The 23,782-nt window shown below is 33.9% G+C and overlaps 1 protein-coding gene across 2 annotated transcripts in view; it reads right to left on the bottom strand.

Annotated features, from left to right (window-relative positions):
* The window catches only part of KLHL4 (kelch like family member 4), a 166,385-nt gene that overhangs the window by 43,530 nt on the left and 99,073 nt on the right, over positions 1–23,782 (bottom strand). Inside the window, exons 2-5 of one of the 2 annotated variants that reach the window (XM_032331382.1) lie at positions 15,460–15,627; positions 14,939–15,075; positions 7,853–8,049; positions 1,476–1,688 (exon numbers count right to left, since the gene is read on the bottom strand). In XM_032331382.1, coding sequence (XP_032187273.1) covers positions 1,476–1,688; positions 7,853–8,049; positions 14,939–15,075; positions 15,460–15,627 — 715 coding nt within the window. The remainder of the gene's footprint in view (positions 1–1,475; positions 1,689–7,852; positions 8,050–14,938; positions 15,076–15,459; positions 15,628–23,782) is intronic. The other variant, XM_032331383.1, reaches the window with a different exon arrangement.

Raw genomic sequence — 23,782 nt, 5'->3', positions numbered from 1 at the left:
AGTTTGGTGTAGAAATGCTACTTTCACCCCATAAAACTTCCCTGAAGTTTTCCATTCTACAGTACTTAACCCCAGCTTAGTTCTCATCTTACCTGCAATCTCTTATAGATCACTATTTTGATTTGGCTGGTGAGACCTCGGGTATTTCCTTAATGCATATGCTGCTGAAAATAAGTTTAAAAAACTGGACTATGTAACTTATTTTCAAAATATTCTTCAGGGATTTAACACCATTTTTTTCATATATTTCATTTCTAGAATATTTTTTAAAGTAACTATTAAAATTGTTTTAGAAATTCTATAATCAGTTTTATATTACCCACCACTACCATCTTTAGGGAAAGTTCACAACAGTCCACATTTTAGGCATAAGGGATACTCAGGAGTAGAAGGCCAAAGACCATCAGTTGTGTGTTTGGGCTAGAAATTTCTCCTTATTCCAATAAAGTAAGACAAGTCAAAACTAAGCAGTTTAAAGAACAAACATATAGACTAAACAGTATAAATTCAAGGGCCTCCAATCCATTATACCAATGCATCTCAACTTTTTTCATATCTAAGAATCCTCTGGCAAACTTATTAAGACATGGATTCCTTGGCCTCACTCTCATAAATTGTTTCAGTAGGTCTATGGTGAGGGCTTGGGAAACTGGGTTTCTAATAAGCTCTCAGGAAATGCTATGTTGCTAGCTCAGGGCTATTTTGAGTAGCACTGTCTTAGAGAATCTAATAAATCATATAGACACTTTCATGAGAATAACACATGTGCACACATATACACAAACATAAAATTTCCAAAGATTCTGAACCTTGGGTCTAAAATTGCATGTATATTTTAATGTATCTATTTTAGTGTTACTATTGCCTTGCCTTGTATAAATTTGCTATACCCAAGAAGGCTGTGTTCTTTCATTGCATATGGATAAATTCTTAAGAGCAAATATGTAGTTCCATGGATTTAATTAACAGATAAAAGTTTTTAAAAAGTAGAGAAATCATCAGTAAATTAATATTCTATTTTTCAATATTAACATCTAATTAGTAATTTGTTGAAACTAGACTAATTTTAATGTTAATGAAACTACTGATCCACTAGATCTAGATGAAGCTCCTCCTTACAATATGGATGAGTAACTGGCTTGCCTAGAAGGTGGGCAGAAAAAGAAAAAAAAAAGCCTAGTCATTTTCTCTGCTTCTTACAAGTGCTGTTTGGTAAAGAAGAAATTGAAATTAAAGAATATGTTTTAGAGATTATCTCTAGAATTTTTAAGGATGATCTATAGCTTTTATTTTTTTATTTCTGTCTGCATCATAGATAGTGTTAATTGAAGGCTGGATAAGTCCTTCTGTGAGACAAGTACCATACACTCCAGTTAACAGAAATCCTCTGAATAAAATAAAATTAGACAAAAAAAGAATGGATTAATGTCTAGCGGTAGTTTAGAACTATGTGTTACCTGGGTAAATTTCCATACCTGTGGTGGAAGTAATGGCAGTCTGATATAAGAAAGCAACGTTGCTAGGTATTGTTGCCTAGCCTGTACATCGTATCCCACCCACTGCATTAAAGCATGGAGAATTGTTTCTTCATCAGGAACATTAATGTCATCACTGCACAGAAGTTTTGAAATTTCATTAGCTGGAAGCAGGAGGAATTCTTGGTTCTTTATTACCTCAATGAAGTGTTCCTAGAAAAGAAAGGTCTTCTACTGAAACTTTGTAATTTAGAAATGTCTTAACAAAATAATCATATAAAAGCACTTTGTTAAAATTCATAAAAGAGGGGCACCTGGGTGGCTCAGTGGGTTAAAGCCTCTGCCTTTGGCTCAGGTCATGATCCCAGGGTCCTGGGATCCAGCCCCGCATCTGGCTGTCTGCTCAGCAGGGAGCCTCTTCCTCCTCTCTCTATGCCTGCCTCTCTGCTTATTTGTGATCTCTCTGTCAAATAAATAAATAAATAAATAGAATTATTTTGAAAAATTCATAAAAGACAGTAAGGACAGATACGTGCATTTATAACAAATAGGTGCCATTACTGTCTGTGACAGAGGACATGGGGAGTCTTCTGAAGCTGAGGAGCCAAATGTTACAACTGAGAACACACGTAAAGGGCTTTATTTAGTCATTGAACAAAAGTAAAGAGCTTAAGTATTTCATAGGCCACATGGATAGTGTCTGAGTTGATACAAATGTTTTTCTTTCCTAGCTATTGTAGGTGGCAGCAGCTTATGATTCCAGAAGTGACTGACCTTGAGTTGGTCTTTAGCCAAAAATCTTAAGAGGAAAGGTGGAAATTTTCAAGGTGGAGTCTACCTTGAAGACCTGGGAGAGGTAGCTCCAGTTGTGCATTTGAGGGGGCAACATACTGAATTCCTTTGCGTTGGAACAAACAGATTGATGACAAACTCTTTTCTCTTATGGGCAAGCATGATCTATTAACCAACCAAGGCAAAGGTATATTTTACAATGAATACTTCACAGATTTAGGACAATCTAAAAGGGACTCCTATGGAGTTTTGGAGGGGAGGGGGTGAATAGTGTAGTCTTGCAATTTTTATATATTATTCCTTAATTCTCTCTTCTGTCACAATGTTAAATTCTATCAAGTATCAAATTTCAGGCAGTTGTGTTTCAATTTTTTTCATCAAAACATCACTATGTATTTTTTTATCTAAAATGTTTCATATTTTTCTATAACAATTATTGTTTTCAAAATTTTTCATAGTAAAAAAAAATCTCATTTTAAAAGTGATAAAATACACTTCCAAAACAGTGATAAACATGTCTGCTTGGTAATTTATGTTACAGCATAAAGAGATATGCTTGAAGTAGTTTAAAAGAGCCTCTAAATAAATTGCAGGGATCTTGGATGAATCAAATCACTCCCTCAGCTCCACTCAGAGTTTTGTCATTATGGAGCTGAGTTAGCTTAATAATTAAATTATTCATACAAAAATTGTTGTTTGATAGACCCATCGGGAGTTCTGGTATCATAAATTCCAAGCTAACTTGCCTATTTAAATGAAGAACCCTCTTGTGACTAAGGTAAACAAGAGAGGCCTGCTGTTTTTAATGTAGCAGATGTCCCTAGTTGAAAACCCTCTCACCTACAGCAAAGTAAGGGAACTAGTATTATAACTAATAATACATTACATTTATACAGCACATCAGACTTTCACAAATGTTAAGTAAAAAAAAAACAACACAAAATAAGTCATTACCAATCTGATCTTGTAGGTGGTGAAATTATTCTGATGAGAAAAATGGCTATGTGAATTGTTTTGTCTCCTGTGCAATAAATGGCAAAGTACAGACTCAAACCTAAGTCTTCAGGTCTATTCCATTTTGCTCAACACCTCAGCTGCCTTTCATAAGTGACATAATTTTTATGACTAGGTTAAGAAAAAGTAAAATTCTAAAAATGTATGGTTAGCCATTACTGGTAGTGTATGCAAGCTCTGAGAGTTTATATCATCATGTCGATATGATGGAAGACCCTGTATCTCATTTTCCTTTCTATCTACTCTCTAATGAAAGAAAAGAAAAATAGAAAGTAAATGAGAGAAAGAGGGAGAGATTGGCCCAGTTTGTTAAAAAAATACTCAATGGCTAATTTGGATCATAGAAAAAATCAATCAAATTTGGTTATGCATTTGAAAAAGTTAGGAATGATTCAAATAGTTTATATGATGGTTATATTTTTAGTGAAAAATTAGAGATTATAACAGAATTTGTTATGGTTCCAGAGTAACTTCCTGATGAGACTACTGAAAATTTTTCGGCTTAGTCTAAATTAAAAAAAAAAAAAAAAAAAAAATATATATATATATATATATATATATATATATATATATATGTATAGATTTGAAGTATCTACATAAGGCACAACAATATCCAGTAATGCAGAGAAATATTTAGTTATCCTAGAAGATTAATTTTAAATTATTTTATTTTTGAATTATTTTATTTCTTTTTTAAAATTTATTTGATAGAGATATCACAAGTAGGCAAAGAGACAGGCAGAGAGAAAGAGGAGGAAGCAGGCTAGCCCTGTTGAGCAGAGAGCCCGATGCAGGGCTAGATTCCAGGACCCTGGGATCATGACCTGAGCAGAAGGCAGAGGCTTTAACCCACTGAGCCACGCATGCACCCCTATTTTATTTCTAATTTCAAGAAAAACACTTTCTTCTCTACACTTTTCCAAGAGGTTTGATACTCATTTTTTTTTCTTTGCTTCATCCCTTTTTAGATGCCCATTTATTTATTTATTATTTTATTTCAATTATTTTTTTTAATAAAAATAGAGTATATTTTTATCCCCAGGGGTACAGGTCTGTGATTCACCAGGTTTACAGAACTCACAGCCCTCATAGATCCCTTTTTAAAATCCCTGTTTTTTTCTTTAAATGATTTTATTCATTTTTTTTTCAGGAGGGGGGTTGGGAGAAGGGGGTGGGATTATGGACATTGGGGAGGCTGTGTGCTTTGGTGAGTGCTGTGAAGTGTGTAAACCTGGTGATTCACAGACCTGTACCCTTGGGGATAAAAATATATGTTTATAAAAAATAAAAAATAGGGGTGCCTGGATGGCTCAGTGGGTTAAGCCGCTGCCTTCGGCTCAGGTCATGATCTCAGGGTCCTGGAATCGAGCCCCGCATCGGGCTTTCTGCTCAGCAGGGAGCCTGCTTCCTCCTCTCTCTCTGCCTGCCTCTCTGCCTACTTGTGATCTCTCTCTGTCAAATAAATAAATAAAATCTTTAAAAAATAATAAAATAAAATAAAAATTAAAAAAAATTAAAAAAAATTTTTCATTTTTTTAATCCACACGCACTTTGTTGTAAAAGTTGCTAGATGAATATAACGTACTTGCTAAATGTTTCATCAGTGCAGACTACTGTTTATAGAATCATGATGGCTAACTTAATGTGTTAACTTAACCTTGGAGTCTAAAGTTTGGATCAAACATTATTCTGGGTGTATCTGTGAGGATGCTTCTGAATGAAGCCCATTCACATTAGGGAGGGCTACCTGTTTTATACAGTCTATGATTCAAATGTTTGTAATTGAGTCTTGAGAGTTTAATATTATTCTTAAACATTAACATTATTTGTGCTTTTATAATATCCATACAATATTACAAAAACCACTATTATAGCAAGACTTTTTGGCTACTTTTCTTTATTTATAGTAGATACTAAAATAACTAAAAAAAGCAAGAATATGTTTTTTGCACATCCTGCTTAACACTCAGTTTCAGTCACATAATAAGAAAAGAGAGACAATTTCTTTTTTTTTTAAGATTTATTTATTTATTTGACAGACAGAGATCACAAGTAGGCACAGAGGCAGACAGAGACAGAGAGAGGAGGAAGCAGGCTCCCCGCCAAGCAGAGAGCCCAATGTGGGGCTCGATCCCAGGACCCTGAGATCATGACCTGAGCTGAAGGCAGAGGCTTAACCCACTGAGCCACCCAGGCGCCCCAGGAAGATAATTTCTTTTTGAGCAACAAAAATAATTCAAGCTGTTTATCAGGATGTTTATCAGGATTAATCTTTGAACTATGTAACTGATGTTCCTATAGACTATGTGGTAACTATATTTAGCATATAGGAATATCAATAGTATAATTTAATAACATATATTAAACAGTCCATCAATTATAATATAATTCTCCCCATAATGCTACAGTTTCAGGACTCTGTTTGAAACTTCAAATTTTGAATAATGACCAGGGATGGGAACAAGAGGAAGAACATTTTACCAAGCAAATTTAGAGAATTAAAATATAGAAAGTTGAAAAATTTAAGATCTGTATTAAATGCTAACAAAATAATGTTTATGTGCTCTCAATATCAAACTCATAATGTTAATTTTATTTTTAGATGTTATTTTCTATTGTTTTCTTTTATGTACTTGCCTTTTTATTTTTGAATCTTAAATAACTGTAACGATTGTCTTAGCTTGAAATATTTATCTTTTTGATTGGGTTTCACAGAAAGATCCACCTCATATTTTCCCTGCTTCAGAGGTTCAAAAGTTCATTTTTTCCTTTGAGTCACAGAATTATTAGTATTAATGTAATTTAATATCCTCTAGCTACTTTTTCTTGCCTCCTTAGAGACAATCTGTATTTCATGTCACTGTCACTTGATTGACTAAAGATAGTCTTATCCTATGCAACTTTTAAAGAATAGTCACATACAAACATGTTCAGTTAATTTATTAAAATTACTTATAGAATTGAGAAGGATTTTAAATTAGTTAAGTTTAAAGGACTGAACTGCAAGTTGCTTTTAACCAAAATAGATATTTTTATTAAGACATAAAATATACATTCAGTAGAATTGGCTGATTTTGATAGTTCTTAAGCTCTTCCAGTTAATATTGATATATTAATTAGTTTTTAATTAATTTTTGAATGTTACTTAACTTTAATTAAAAATTATAATGTACATAATTTTAGAAATTAAAGTTCTAATGTTACAAAAATAAGGGACAAAGAAACAAATAATCTGACTTAAAAATGAGCAGAAGACATGAAGAGACATTTTTCCAAAGAAGACAAACACATGGTCAACAGACACATGGGAAGATGCTCAACATCATTGAACATCAGAAAAATACAACTGAAAGCTACAATGAGATTTCATCTCACATCTCTCAGAATGGTTAAAACTAACAGCACAAGAAACAAAAGATGTTGGTGAGGATGTGGAGAAAGGGGAAACCTCTTACATTATTGTTGGAAATGTGAACTGGTGCAGACATTCTAGAAAACAGGATGGAGTTTCCTCAGAAAGTTAAAAATAGGACAGTCCTATCATCCAGCGATTGCACTACTAGGTATTTACCTAAATAATCCAAAAATACTAATTTGAAGTGATACATTCACCCTGATGCTTATAGCAATATTATCAACAATTACCAAATTATGAAAGAACCCAAATATCCATCAACTGATGAATGGATAAAGAAGAAATGGTATATATATACAATGAAATATTATTCAGCCATCAAAAAGAATGAAATCTTGCTATTTGCAACAATATAGATGAAGCTACAGAGTAGTATGTTAAGCAAAATAAGTCAGTTAGAGAAAGACATATACCATATTATTTCACTCATATGTGGAACTTAAGAAACAAATGATAATGGGGGTTAAAAAGAGAGGCAAGCCAAGAAACAGACTCTTAACAATAGAGAACAAACTGATGAGTACCAGAGGGGAGGAAGGTGGGGGGATGGGTTAAATAGGTGATGGGGATTAAGGAGTGCACTTTTAATGAGTACCAAGTGTTCTATGTACATGTTGAATCACCAAATTGTGCACCTGAAACTAATAGTGCACTGTATGCTAACTAGCTGGAATGTAAATAAAAGCTTAAAATAAATCAGGGACAATATATTTTCTTAATACTGTGGATTTGACTTAAAATATATTCTTATATGATTTAGTTTTTTTGTGGTATGTTCATTTCTCCAAGTTTTGAGATTGAATTAAACCTTTTCAGTTAAAAAAAAATGAGAAACTTGTTTGAATACAGCTCAACCAAATATTTTTATCTAATATCCATTATGTGTAAGTCATTTGCAAATTATATGAATTTATACTGCTTTTTAGTTTTATCCCAACATTATGATCTTTACTTTGGAAAGGTTGCATATATATACATAGATATAGATATATATCTATACACACACACACACACACACACATGCATTATATTTTTATATATAATACACACACACACACATGCATATGTACACATATAGATCAGTAAACAAATCATTAAACTAGATGTTGTGTCAATATAATATTACTAAAGGTTAATTTGAAGCAATTGATTTTACCATTGTGTACTTATGTGCCACACTCAGGAGCTCTGTACAGCCCTGGGCATCACCAAATGATCGAATTCCTAAACAGTTTGAAGGATGGAGATGCTTTATGAGAAAATTGGAGCATACTTCAATGACTTGAGTCAATTGCAAGAGACAAGCTGCAGCCAGCAAATTTTCAATAGTATCTTCTTTTAACTGCAGGACACCTAGGTGGTTTGAAAAAGTAAAGAATGATTATATGTCTCATAAAGTAAGACACAGCTAACTAGTTGAATTTTTCAATTTCTCTCATTACTAAGGCTACCTTTCCTAGTGCACAATAACCAGTATGGAATACTTTTAAAAGCCACTATATGTGGGACACCTAGGTGGCTCAGTCAGTTAAGCTGCTGCCTTCGGCTCAGGTCATGATCCCAGGGTCCTGAGACTGAGTCCCACATCAGGCTTCTTGCTCAGTGGGGAGCCTGCTTCTCTCTGTCTTTTTGCCTGCCACTCTGCCTGCTTGTGCTCTCTCTCTCTCTCTGACGAATAAATAAATAGAATATTAAAAAAAAAACAGCCAATACATGCAAGGGTGTCTATAAAAACACTATTAAGATGGCTGAAGGGAGACAGACTAGATTATCAAACACAACTGTAGCAAATGAACAGTGAACACCACTACTGCAAATAACAGCAACTTATTTCTTTGTCATCGTAGATCTCATCTAACTCTTATATCAATCATTGAATACTATATCTGAAACTAATGATGTACTATATATTGGCTAATTGAATTTAAATAACAAAGAAAGAAAAAATGCACAATTCTTTCACCTAAATAAATAGATAAATAAATAAATCTTATATAAAAAAAACTGTAAACACTAGGTCTCAAGTGTTTTATCATGTTTTATCATATTGTATAATGCCCATACAGGTAACTATCATTTGTATGGAAACATATTTGGTAATTAAGTAGAGCATTGAGGTTATATGTCTATATTTTTGTGTGTCTGTCTGCATTTATTTGCTGATAAGGAAGACTTTGCTCAGATATTGTGCCTAGAACTGACACCTGACATTCTCTCAAAAGAAAAATAACATTGCTGACAGTACTCAAAAAAATGTTTGTATAATAATTTTCTTAGATACAAAAAACTGGTTTGTTTGAAAATATCTGTGAAGAGATTGTTTAAAAATGAGATCAGAGATGTTTAAACTCTTCCCTTTATATTAAAAGATATATATATATATATATATATATATATATATGTAAATACGTATATATGTATGTATGTATATACAAACAAAATTTCCAGAGGAAGTATTGTTGATAAGTTATTGCAAATGTAAGTTATTTTCATAAGTTATATTCCTTTTTTGTTTGTTTTAGCCAAACTATATATGAGCTATAAAAAAAATTTCATACGGAATACTATAAACTATTTGTTTATATTTTTCTTGTAAAATGCCTTAAATGGATTCCATATGATTTCATAAGCATAAAGAAAAGAGTAAATATATACTGTGAGATGCTCTGTGTTTGTTTCAACCTCTAACATATGTTGCCAAAGGGTGTCATACATCAGCAGGCTTTCTTGAGTTGTTTGTTTTTTGTCATGGATTTTGAAGGGAGAGTCTTGCCTGTACCTCATGAAATCCAGAGAAGTTATAAACTATTCTGATTCATATCTGAGATTCACCTACTACAGACATTGAAACTTGGCCCAGTTATTAAGAAGAATATTAATTTCTTAATGAACAAAATCATAAAACTCCTAAAAGAAGACAGTAAAAAAAAAATTGATCTTGGCAATGATTTCTTGGATAATACACCAAAAGACAGGTCACAAAAGCTAAAATAAACAAGTGGGACTGCATCAAACTAAAAAGCTTCTGCATAGAAAGGAAATATAAAATATATTGAAAAGGTAATCCACAGAATGAAAGAAATATCGCAAACCATATATCTGATAAGGGGTTAATATCCAAAATATATAAAGGACTCATATAATTCAATAGCATGAAAGCAAATAACCCAATTAAAAAAAGAACAAGTAGGGGGGCCTGGGTGGCTCAGTTGGTTAAGTGTTTGCTTTTTGCTCAGGTAGTGGTCCTGGGATCCAGTTGTTGATCCTTGCTCAGCAGCAAGTCTGTGTCTGTGTCTCCTTCTGCTCCCCACCTCATGCCCTCCTTTCCCCTCTCTCAAATAAATAAAATATTTTAAAAAATAATAAAAATTCAAAAAGAGAAAGTAACCTGGATAAGCTTTTTCTCCCCCAGAGATGACACACAAATGACCAATAGAGATATGAAAATGGGTTCAACATCACTAATTACCAGGAAAATGTAAATCAAAATCAAAAGAAGGGATAACCAATGTCGGCAAAGTTTTAGAGGAAAGGGAACATTTATGCACTGTTTGTGGGAATGAAAATTAATACAACATTATGGAGAACATTATGGTGGCTCGTGAAAAAATTAGAAAATTAAATTACCTATGATCCAAAAATTCTATTCCTGATTATATATACAAAAACATGATATCAGGATCTTAAGAGATACCTGCACTCCCATGTTTGTTGCACTATTATTTACAGTAGCTAGGATATGGAAATAACCAACCTAAATCCCCTTCAACAGTTGAATGGATAAAGAGAAAAAAGAAATACATATGTGATATTAATAATAGGTATATATGTATATAATTTCTCTGATTTCATAGAAATGGTAGGTAGATTAGTAGTTGCTAGACACTGGGAGGTGGAAATGGAGAGGTCTAGGTCAAAGTGTGCAAACTTTCAGTTATAAGGTAAATAGTTATGAGGATCTAATGTACAGAACGGTGTCTTTAGTTAGTAATATGGTACTGGGCACTGTATGCTTGAAAATTGTTGAGAGTATATCTTAAGCATTCTCACCACAAAAAATAATTAACTATTTGAGATAATGTGTGCATTACTTATCTTCATCTATGTAATCATTCTACTTGTGTATATATAGCAAATCATCACATAGTATACTTTAAATATACACAATTATATTTGTCAAATTTGCTTGATAAAGTTGGAATATAAAAATAAATATTTCACTTCTTGACCTCCAACCTCATCCTGTTACCTTTGCCTTATAATGTGAGTAAATATGACTTTGTCCTTTCTAAGGAAGAGACTACATATTTAATACAGAGTTAGAATACTGCGCTTCAAATTTTTACAACTGAGAATGGGGTACCTAAGTGGCTCATTTGGTTAAATGCCCATCTCTTGATTTCAGGTCATGATCTCTCCATCTTAGGATCAAACCCTGCATCAGGCTCCAAGTGCTGAACATGGAGACTGCTTGAGATTCTCTCTCCCTTTCATTCTGCCCCTCCCCCCACACTCTCTATAAATGAATAAATAAAATATTTTTTAAGAAATGAGAACATACCCACACCATTCAAGAGAGAGGCAGACATGTGTTTTGTATGTTTGTGTTAAAATAGCTTTATTGTCTCATGGTCAAAAATTTTATATCTTATTATTTCCCTCATTCTTTTATACTACTGAATTTAAATCCTGATTCTGTCCCTTATTATCTTGGGAAGTTACTTTACTGGTAGATCCTTCAGTTTTCTCATTTCTAGTTGGAATAATAATAATGTAGATTATATAATGTAGGGTTTTTGTGAAGATTGAATGACTTAATACATACTATTTTACATGTATAAGCATAATACCTATTCTCCTGAAGCTGTTTCAAAAAATTGAAGCAGAAGGACAACTTCCAGACTCTTTCTATGAAGCCAGCATTACCCTGATCCCCAAACCAGGCAAAGACCTTACCAAAAAGGAGAATGTCAGGCCAATATTACTGATAAATATGGATGCAAAAATTTTCAACAAGATCCTAGCAAACAGGATCCAACCGTATATTAAAAAGATTATCCACTCTGACCAAGTGGGATTTATCCTTGGGTTACAAGGATGTTTCAACATTTGCAAATTAATCAATGTGATAGAACAAATTAATATGAGAAGAGAGAGGAACCACATGGTCCTCTCAATTGATGAAGAAAAAACATTTGACAAAATCCTGCATCCGTTCCTGATTAAAACGCTTCAAAGCATAGGGATAGAGGGAACATTCCTGATCTTCATCAAATCTATCTATGAAAGACCCACAGCAAATATAATCCTCAATGGGAAAAAGCTTGCAGACTTCCCGCTGAGAACAGGAACACGACAAGGATGCCCACTCTCACCACTCTTGTACAACATAGTATTAGAAGTCCTAGCAACAGCAATCAGACAACAAAGAGAAATAAAATGTATCCAAATTGGCAGTGAAGAAGTCAAACTCTCTCTCTTCGCAGATAACATGATTCTTTATATGGAAAACACAAAAGAATCCACCCCCAAACTACTAGAACTTATACAGCAATTCAGTAACGTGGAAGGATACAAAGTCAATGTACAGAAATCAGTGGCTTTCTTATACACTAACAATGAAAATACAGAAAGGGAAATTAGAGAATTGATTCCATTTACTCTAGCACCAAGAACCATAAGATACCTGGGAATAAAACCTAAGCAAAGAGGTAAAAAATCTGTACTCGAGAAACTACAGAACGCTCATGAAAGAAAGTGAAGAACACAAAAAGATGGAAGACCATTCCATGCTCTTGGATTGGGAGAATAAACAGTGTTAAGATGTCTATACTGCCTAGATCAATCTATACTTTTAATGCCATTCCGATCCCAATACCACCAGTATTTTTCATAGAGCTGGAGTAAATAATCCAGAAATTTGTATGGAATCAGTAGAGACCCCGTATCGCTAAGGAAATGTTGAAAAACAAAAATAAAACTGGGGGCATCACGTTACCTGATTTCAAGCTTTACTTCAAAGCTGTGATCACCAAGACAGCATGGTACTGGCATAAAAACAGACACACAGACCAGTGTAACAGAGTGGAGAGCCCAGATATGGACCCTCAACTCTATGGTCAAATAATCTTCGACAAAACAGGAAAAAATATACAGTGGAAAAAAGTCTCTTCAACAAATGGTGCTGGGAAAACTGGCCAGCTATATGTAGAAGAATGAAACTCGACCATTCTCTTACACCGTACACAAAGATCAACTCAAAATGGATAAAAGACCTCAACGTGAGACAGGAATCCATCAGAATCCTAGAGGGGAACATAGGCAGTAACCTCTTCAATATCAGCCACAGCAACTTCTTTTTTTTTTTTTTTTTTTTTTGTTGTTGTTGTTGTTGTTACTAAAATTGGATTATTTACTTTTTTTTTATTTCCAGCATAACAGTATTCATTATTTTTGCACCACACCCCGTGCTCCATGCAATCCGTGCCCTCTATAATACCCACCACCTGGTACCCCAACCACCCACCCCCCGTCCCTTCAAAACCCTCAGATTGTTTTTCAGAGTCCATAGTCTCTCATGGTTCACCTCCGCTTCCAATTTCCCCCAACTCCCTTCTCCACTCTAAGTCCCCATGTCCTCCATGCTATTTGTTATGCTCCACAAATAAGTGAAACCATATGATAATTGACTCTCTCTGCTTGACTTATTTCACTCAGCATAATCTCTTCCAGTCCCGTCCATGTTGCTACAAAAGTTGGGTATTCATCCTTTCTGATGGAGGCATAATACTCTATCCCCAGGGGTACAGGTCTGTGAATCACCAGGTTTACACACTTCACAGCACTCACCAAAGTGGGAGAAGCCACAGCAACTTCTTTCAAGATATGTCTCGAAAGGCAAAGGAAACAAAAGCAAAAATGAACTTTTGGGATTTCATAAAGATCAAAAGCTTCCGCACAGCAAAGGAAACAGTCAACAAAACAAAGAGGCAACCCAAGGAATGGGAGAAGATATTTGCAAATGACAGTACAAACAAAAGGCTGATATCCGGGATCTATAAAGAACTTCTCAAACTCAACACACACAAAACAGAAAATCCGATCAAAAAATGGGCAGAAGATATGAGCAGACACTTCTTCAATGAAGACATACAAATGGCTATCAGACACATGAAAAAGTGTTCATCATCACTAGCCCTCAGAGAGATTCAAATTAAAACCACATTGAGATACCACCTTACACCAGTTAGAATAGCCAAAATTAGCAAGACAGGAAACAAAGTGTGTTGGAGAGGATGTGGAGAAAGGGGAACCTTCTTACACTGTTGGTGGGAATGCAAGTTGGTGCAGTCACTTTTGGAGAACAGTGTGGAGATTCTCTAAGAAATTAAAAAGAGTGCTTCCCTATGGCCCTGTAATTGTACTACTGGGTATTTACCCCAAAGATACAGATGTAGTGAAAAGAAGGGCCATCTTTACCCCAATGTTTATAGCAGCAATGGCCACGGTCGCCAAACTGTGGAAACAACCAAGATGCCCTTCAACGGACAAATGGATAAGGAAGATGTGGTCCATATACACTATGGAGTGGTATGCTTCCATCAGAAAGGATGAATACCCAACGTTTGTATCAACATGGACGGGACTAGAAGAGATTATGCTGAGTGAAATAAGTCAAGCAGAGAGAGTGAATTATTATATGGTTTCACTTATTTGTGGAGCATAACAAATAACATGGAGGACATGGGGATATGAAGAGGAGAAGGGAGTTGAGGGAAATTGGAAGGGGAGGTGAACCATGAGAGACTCTTGACCCTGAAACCTGAGGGTTTTGAAAGTACAGGGGGTGGGAGGTTGGGGGAAACTGGTGGTGGGTACTGGGGAGGGCTCGTATTGCATGGTGCACTGGGTGTGGTGCAAAACAATGAATACTGTTATGCTGAAAAGAAATTTTAAAAAAATGAGAACATACCCACACTATTCAAGAGAGAGGCAGACGTGTATTTTGTATTTTTGTGTTAAAATTGCCTTATTCTCTCATAGTCAAAAATTGTATAGCTTATTATTTCCCTCATTCTCTTATACTACTGAATTTAAATTCTGATTCTGTTCCTTACTTTGGGAAAGTTACTTAACTGGTAGATCCTTCAGTTTTCTCATTCCTAGTTGGAATAATAATAATGTAGATTATATAATGTAAGATTTTTGTGAGGATTGAATGACTTAATACATGCCACTTTACCTGTGTAAGCATACTGCACCAAGGAATTAAGTGCATTAGGATCAACTCCTTCCATCCTGACCTCTTCTTGTTTGGCTTCAAGCACATCATTAGTAAACATTGCAGCAAAATAATCAGACACTGCACTGAGAACCAACCTTGAAATGGGAATGTTTCATAGGAACTTAAATTAGTCAGTAGTCTCATTGAAAAGCAGGAAATACAATCAGTAAGTTTGTAACACTGCTGAGTTTGTTATCTGCATGAATCTTTTTCAGTTCTGTAAAGTGTAGTGAAATTAGATAGGTAAATTAAGTAATTTGATTCTCTTTTGAGGGTTTATGCTATTTTACATCAATTTCTCTAAACTTTGGCTCTTCTAAATATCACACAAGGAAATGGACCATATATGCTAATGCATTTTCAATGTAGGAAGATAAAAATATATTTTCGTCAGCATTCTAATATGCTTTAAGTCGACCAATTCATTCTCATTCACATGCTATACTCATGAAACAATCTGTCTACATAAGGAAACGTACCTATGGGCTGGAATTCGGAGGTGTCCAGCAATAAGTAGTACATCACACAGTTGTTTCTTTTTCAGGTAGTTCTCCATTCTGTGTAGAGTTTGCTCTGCATGGTTTATAGCATGAAACTGCTCCTCAGATTTGTTGACATTCATTTCTTCAGGATTTTGTGTATCCAGTCTGAAATGTGAGTAAGAGTGAGAATATGGTTTATTCTCTTAATGAGTGTGAAAATGTCCAGTGGAAGTTTGGGCACACTGACTTCTAAAAGAAATATATTAGATTAAACTAAAATTAAAATTTGCCCTCCATGCTATTTGTTATGCTCCACAAAGTTGCAGATATAGAGTTCAATAATTCATCAGTTGCATAGAACACCCAGTGCTCATCATATCACATGCTTCCCTTAATGCCCATCATGCAATGACCCCGCCCCCCACCCACCTCCCCTCCAACAACCCTGTTTGTTTTCTGTAGTCAAGAGTCTCTCATAGTTTTTCTCCCTTTCTGATGACTTCTTATTCAGGTTTCCCTCCCTTCCCCTATGATCTTCTGTGCTGTTTCTTATATTCCACATATACATTAAGCCATATGATAACTGTCTTTCTCTTATTGACTTATTTCGCTCAGCACAATACCCTCAAGTTCCATCATAAGTATTATATAAGTATCATATAAGTATTCATCCTTTCCTATGGCTGAGTAATATATCATTTTGATATTATATATATATATAATATGTGATGACATATACATATATAATATGTGATATATATATATGATATATCCATGTGATATCTAACTATCTTTATATATATAAAGATATATATATGTGTATATATATATATATAAAACACTGCTGAGTTTGTTATCTGCATGAATCTTTTTCAGTTTAGTAAAGTGTAGTGAAATTAGATAGGTAAATTAAGTAATTTGATTCTCTTCTGAGGGTTTGTGCTATTTTACATGTAGATAACAAACTCAGCAGTGTTTTATATATATATATATATATAGATATAGATATATATAAAAGATATATATATACTACTTATATATATAAAGATAGATAGATATAAAGATATATAGAGATATATAAATATATATATATTTTTTTTCCATAAAAAAGATGAAAAAGCCAAGATGACACATAATTTCTTTTTTATCCATTCATCTGTCCATGGACATCTTGGCTCTTTCATCTTTTTTTGTTTGTTTATTTTCTTTTGTATTCTCATTTTCTTTTTTTTTCTTTTTTTTAATTTTTTATTTTTTCAGCATAACAGTATTCATTATTTTTGCACCACACCCAGTGCTGCATGCAATCTGTGCCCTCTCCAATACCCACCACCTGGATCCCCCAACCTCCTACCCCCCGCCCCTTCAGAACCCTCAGATTGTTATTCAGAGTCCAAAGTCTCTCATGGTTCACCGCCCCTTCCAATTTCCCCAACTCCCTTCTCTCTAACTCCCCTTGTCCTCCATGATATTTGTTATGCTCCACAAATAAGTAAAACCATATGATAATTGACTCTTTCTGCTTGACTTATTTCATTCAGCATAATCTCTTCCAGTCCTGTCCACGTTGCTACAAAAGTTGGGTATTCATCCTTTCTGAGGGAGGCATCCTACTCCATAGTGTATATGGACCCCATCTTCCTTATCCATTCATCCGTTGAAGGGCATCTTGATTGTTTCCACAGTTTGGCAACCGTGGCCATTGCTGCTATAAACATTGGGGTACATATGGCCCTTCTTTTCACGACATCTGTATCTTTGGGGTAAATACCCGTAGTACAATTACAGGGTCATAGGGAAGCTCTATTTTTAATTTCTTGAGGAATCTCCACACTGTTCTCCAAAGTTACTGCACCAACTTGCATTCCCACCAACAGTGTAAGAGGGTTCCCCTTTCTCCACATCCTCTCCAACACATGTTGTTTCCGGTATTATTATTTTCAATTATTTATTATTATCTTCAATTATCATTTTCAATTTTCAACATATAGTACATAATTAATTTTTGAGGTAGTGTTCATTGATTCATTAGTGGCATATAAACCCAGTGCTCATCACAACGTGTGTCCTCCTTAATATCCATCACCTAGTTTCCCATTCCTCCACCTTCCTCCCCTCTGCAATCCTCAGTTTGCTTCCTAGAGTCCAGAGTCTCCCATGGTTTGTCTCCCTCTCTGATATTTTCACATTCAGTCTTCCCTCTCTTCCTCTATGGTCCTCCACACTACACCTTATGTTTCATATATGAGTGAAACCATATGATAACTGTCTTTCTCTCCTTATCTTATTTTACTTAACATAATCTCCTCCAGTTCCATCTATGTCCATGCAAATGGTAGGCATTCATCATTTCTGATGGCTGAGTAATATTTCATTGTAAATATGAACCACATCTTCTTTATCTATTCATCTATTGAAGGATATCTTGGATACTTCCACACTCCAAAGATAAAGATGTATTGAAAAGAAGGAGCACATGCACCACAATGTCCACAATACCTCTTTCATCTTCTAAGTGAAAGTTTGTATCTTTTGACTATTTAAGCAAATATGATGACTATTGAATTTTCAATGATGAAAGATGTCTACGTGTTTTTTCAGCATCACACAACGTTGGAATTTAAATACTAACACAAGCATATAGAGACATACAATAAGTAGAACCCTAAGTACTTAATGCTTAGATGAACATACTTAAATTCTTTGCTTATTGTCTTTCTTGCTTTCAGGTATCATTTTCCAACCATCATTAGTTTTAGGTTCCCCCACCCCAACTCATACTGTATTTCTTTGAATATAACTTGGTCCAGGGTGACAAGACTTTCTGTTTAATTTAAATAAATTACTCATCTATTAAATATTCTTTTTTTTTCTTTACATCTCTGATTTTTCTTAACCTTTAAAGACTCTTTGGGATCTTCAGTTACAGTATTGCATGGATAATTAAAGTAGCATGGTGTGAATATCTTTAAAAATTTTCTGCTACAAAATACGTTCATTTTAAAGGGAAACAATACTTTCTCACCATAGGCTAGAAAGTATTTAGCTTTCACTTAACTCAGTTATCCTGATATTTCCTCTGCTCAAGTAATGGTATGATTTACATTGAGTAAATCAAATATTCAATGTCATATTATCTTAGCTTTCTTCATGTATACTCAATCATTTATTGAAGAGGAGTGTATTCTAAAGGAGGAATATATTTGGGAAGTTCTGGCCAGGAAATAATTTTATTCTGTGAAATTTCTTAAGGCTAAGGATAAAAAAAATCATCTTTAATTACTCACTAGTTTGGGATGTGTTTACTTGGGCACACAAATTTATCAGATAAGTCTAGTATTTTTTTATAATTAAAATACAGATTTTTAGAATCTGAAAATCCTACCAACATGAACCACACAGAATTTTGTTATATTTGAAAAGACAGAGGCAACTGTATCTTGTGTCTCATTATCAAGAAATTAGTACACAAATAAATATGGGTATATCAATATATTATATCCAAAACATAACATACATATTATTCTAAATATGTAAAATATTATAATCTACACTTGGTCATTATTTAAGCAGAATATAATAAAACAAGTCAAGCAAAGAAACAACAGCAATTAAACTATTGAAACATAATCCAATCTGAATGAGTTCCTAGAGCCCTAAATTACAATTCTCCTGCCTCCATTTTAGATACTGTAATGTCAGGTCAGATGTTATAATGGAAGCCAGTGCATCAGAGAATATTCTTCCCTTTTCTTTATTGTACAGTATCTACAGATGGTCACATGGGAGGCAGCATGCTGAAATGAAAAAAAAAAAAAAGCATCAAAATGCCTAGATTTAGTTCCTGCCTTTGTATACAAGCTGAGTGATCTTGGGTAAGTCACTTCATCTTTCTAAGCTTTAATTTTCTTCTATAAAATGGAGATAAAAATAATACTAATACCAATACTACCAAGGTTAATGTGTATGTCACATAGCTGTTCAGATGGTTACATGAGAAAATGTACATGAAAATCTCTGTATAAATGCTAAATCTTATGTTAAGTTCATCCTCTATGTAGTTTTTTCTATAAAAATCTTTAAAAATTTTTATCTGGAACTGATATTCATTTAATTAATAGACTTTGATTTTTAGAAAAGTTATAGAATTATAAAAAAATTGAGAATTACAGAGAATTATTTACTTTTGGTTGTCATAACTATGGAAAGGTGTTACTGGCATCAAGTAGGTAGAGGCTAGATATACTAATAAGCACTCTGTAATGCACAGGGAAGTTATCTACAATAATTGTTCAGCCAAAAATTTCAATGGTTCTAAGTTTAAAACACTCTGGTCTATCTCTTAATTCTATAGTTAGCTTTTTAAGACTTTGAAAGCAGAGGATATATTTAAAAAATAATAAAGTATCCACCTAATACTATATTTTGTACAGAATGAACATGTAATCACTTATTTAATCTAATTTCAGTGACTAGTCTACATTAACTTTTTTTTTTTTACTATGGCAAAATAGGTAAATTTGTTGAGTTTTGAGAATGAGGAAGAGAATCTGAGCTATCATTACAAAGAACTATTTTTGTAAATGACATTTTACCATACCAAAAAAAACTATTTTTAAACCAAAATTTTTAGAACAGTTTTAAATATACAGAAAAATCGAGATGACAACAGAAATTTACATGTCCATCCTCAATTCTTCTTTACTCAATTCCCCTTATTATTAATATTTTGCACCAATATGGTACTTTTTTATAATTAATTAACAAACACTGATACATTATTTTTGAGTAAAGTCCATATTTATTCAGATTTATTAACTTTTTACTTAGTGTCCTTTTACTGTTCCAAAGTCTGTATATCCTGTGATAATTTCTTCATTTACTCCATTATTTACTTCATTTACTCCATTTATTTCTAGTTAAGTTAAATTTCTTGTAATGAAATGTTTTAATTATCTCTTCATTTCTAATTGTGAATATTCTATAAATTTCCTTTTCAGTCACCATCGAGATTACATGTAATAGCTTAAAGTCATAACAATTCATTGTCATCAGATACATCTGATCACATCACATAGACAATGATTCAATTGCATAGAAAATCGATTCCTTTATAACTATGCTCCTCCATTTTTGTTATAGACATCACGATTTACATTTTTTATGTATTGTGTACCCATTATCACAGATTTATATTCTTTTTTATTGTTCAGACTCATAAATCCTATAGAAGAATAAAAAGTGGAGTTATAAGCCAATATTATATTAATGCTTGCTTTTATATCTTGTTTTTATAATTGCTATGCAGCTTCCATTTTCTGAGGACATTATATTTTTGTAGAGTTACTGTCTAGCATCTTTACTTTCAACTTTACTTTCACCTTTACTATCTCTTGTTGGGTAGGTCTAATGGCAATAAACTTTCTTTGTATTTATCTAGAAATATCTTAATTTTACCAGATACATAATTAGTTTTGCCAGATACAGAATTATCAGTTCATTTTTTCAGTACTTTAAATATGCCATCTCAGTGTTTTTCTTTTGTCCTATGAGATTTCTGCTGATGAAACCAGAAATGATGTTATTGATGATTACCTATTTGTGATTAATCACTTATCTAACTACTTTTAAAATGCTATTTTATCTCAAAGCTTATAACTTTGATTACAATGAGTCTTCTCTGGGTTTATTGAATTTATACTTTTGCATTTCATTTAACTACTTGCATTTTACTTACTTATTTATATCTTGTTTTCCTGAAGTATAATTAACACACAGTGTATATTAATTTCAGGTGTACACCATAATGATTCAATAATTCTATACATCACTCAGCGTTCACCATAAGTGTAGTCACCATCTGTCACCAAAAATTATTGCAATCATATGGATTATATTCTCTATGCTATATTTTTCATTTCTAGGACCTATTTATTTTATAACTTAAATTTTGTGCTTCTTGATCTTACCTATTTCATCCATCCACCTACCCACCCACCTTCTCGCAACCACCTGTTTCCTGTATCTAAAGATCTGGATATCTGTCTGTCTCTCTCTCTCTCTCTTTAATTTGAGAACAGGTGACACAGAATGTTACATTAGTTTCAGGTATACAACATAGTTATTTGACTTCTCTGTTGGTTATGCTATGATTACCAAAACTGTAGCTACCATCTGTCACCATACTTTGCTATTACAATATTATTGACTATATTCCTTAGATTATACCTTTTATTCCTGTGACTTATTCATTCCATAATTGGAAGCCTGTATTTCTGACTACCCTTCACCTATTTTTCCCATTCACCACATGCTTTTCCTCTTACAACAGTTTGCTTTCTGTATGTATAGATATGATCCTGCTTTTCATTTGTTTATTCATTTGTTTATTTTTTTATTTTTTAATTTTTTATAAATACACAATGTATTATTAGCCCCAGGGGTACAGGTCTGTGAATCGCCAGGTTTACACACTTCACAGCACTCACCATTCATTTGCTTTTTTTAAATTCCACATACAAGTGAAATCATATGGTATTTGTCTTTTTCTGACTGACTTACTTCACTTAGCATTGTACCCTCTAGGTCCACCCATGTTGTTGCAAAAGGCATAATTTCATTCTTTTTTATGACTGAGTAATATTTCATTTTATATCTATCTCACATCTTCTTTATCCATTCCTTTACTGATAGACACTTGGTTCTGTGTCTTTATAACATTTGAACTATGGTAAGAGACACACTCTAATATAACCTTATTCAGATCTTTAACTTGAAACTTGGAGTTTTTTCTTTAAGATTTTATTTATTTATTTGACACACAGAGATCACAAATAGGCAGAGAGGTAGGCAGAGAGAGAGGGGGAAGCAGGCTCCCCGCTGAGCAGAGAGCCTGATATGGGGCTCAATCCCAGAACCCTGGGATCATGACCAGAGCAGAAGGCAGAGGCTTTAACACACTGAGCCATCCAGGCACCCCAAACTTGGAGGGTATTTTTTTTTAATATTTTATTTATTTATTTGACAGACAGAGATCACCAGTAGGCAGAGAGGCAGGCAGAGAGAGAGGGGGAAGCAGGCTTCCCACTGAGCAGAGAGCCAGATGTGGGGCTCAATCCCAGGGCCCTGAGATCATGACCTGAGCTGAAGGCAGAGGCTTTAACCCACTGAGCCACTCAGGCGCCCCTGGAGTTTTTTCTTTTAAGGCTCTCCAAGAATGTCTTTCAACAGTGTATATATATATATACATACATATATATATATATATGTATGTATATATATAGCCAAATAGCCTTCCAAAGAGACTTCCAAAATTAACTCTCACCAAAATTTTAAGATAATGCTTTCAGTTCTCTTTCACAGTAAAATTGTTATAAAAAGTTCTGCAGCAAAAGAAAACTGAAGGGTTTATTTTGCTGATGTATTTTTTACTACTCTTCAGAAAAACAAAGAGACCTTCAATATTATCCTTAAAATTAAATAAAATCAGACAACAGTAACTTCTGTGATATCAGCTCTATGGTGGATCAAGACCCTCATTCTCTCATGGAAACGTCAAGTAAAGAACTACAGACTGATTAAAATAGCTTTGTGAAGGGTGCCTGAATGACTCAGGGGGTTAATCATCTGTCTTTACCTCAGGTCATGATCCTAGAGTCCCACGATCTAGTCCTGCATTGGGAATCCCCGCTCAGCAGGGAGTCTCCTTCTCCCTCTGACCCTCCCATTCTCATGCTTTCTATCTCTTACCCTCTCTCTCTCTCAAATAAATAAAAATCTTTAAAAAAATAAAATAAAAAATCTTAGTGAGAGTTCTGGAAACAAGCTGAAGATATGTAGCAACAAAGCAAATGCCTAATCAAGAAAAAGTCACATTCAAATGTACCGTATGATGACTAACATAATAAAGAAAGGTGAGTAAGAAATTTCATGTCATTTATCCTTGCTCTTGTACCACCTCTTCATAGATTAGCATGGTGAAATTGGAAGAAAACAGATTCTATCTTGATTTCCTCCTCAGGATTTGAGAAAAAGTACAGAACATGTTTGCCACATTCTAGCCTATCTGTAGACCACCCAGAAACTATTTTCAATATTGCGTAGTTTAGAGCTTTGTTGAAAATATCAGTAAAGTTTGGATCTCAAGTTAGAAGCCGAAAATTTAGTAACATGCATCACAGCACATGAAAACTGTGGATGGACTGTGGATCTATGGATACCTGGGGTAAGAGATTATGAGCAAATATATAATGTAATATCTGAAGTCCCAAGAACTAGGGATGAGATGGAGAGAAATTAAGACATGTATAAGTAGCCATAT

This window comes from Mustela erminea, chromosome X (assembly GCF_009829155.1).
Source record: "Mustela erminea isolate mMusErm1 chromosome X, mMusErm1.Pri, whole genome shotgun sequence".
NCBI lineage: Eukaryota > Metazoa > Chordata > Mammalia > Carnivora > Mustelidae > Mustela > Mustela erminea.
The sequence above is the reverse complement of the archived record's forward strand: the minus strand, read 5'-3'. Positions and strand labels throughout refer to the sequence as shown.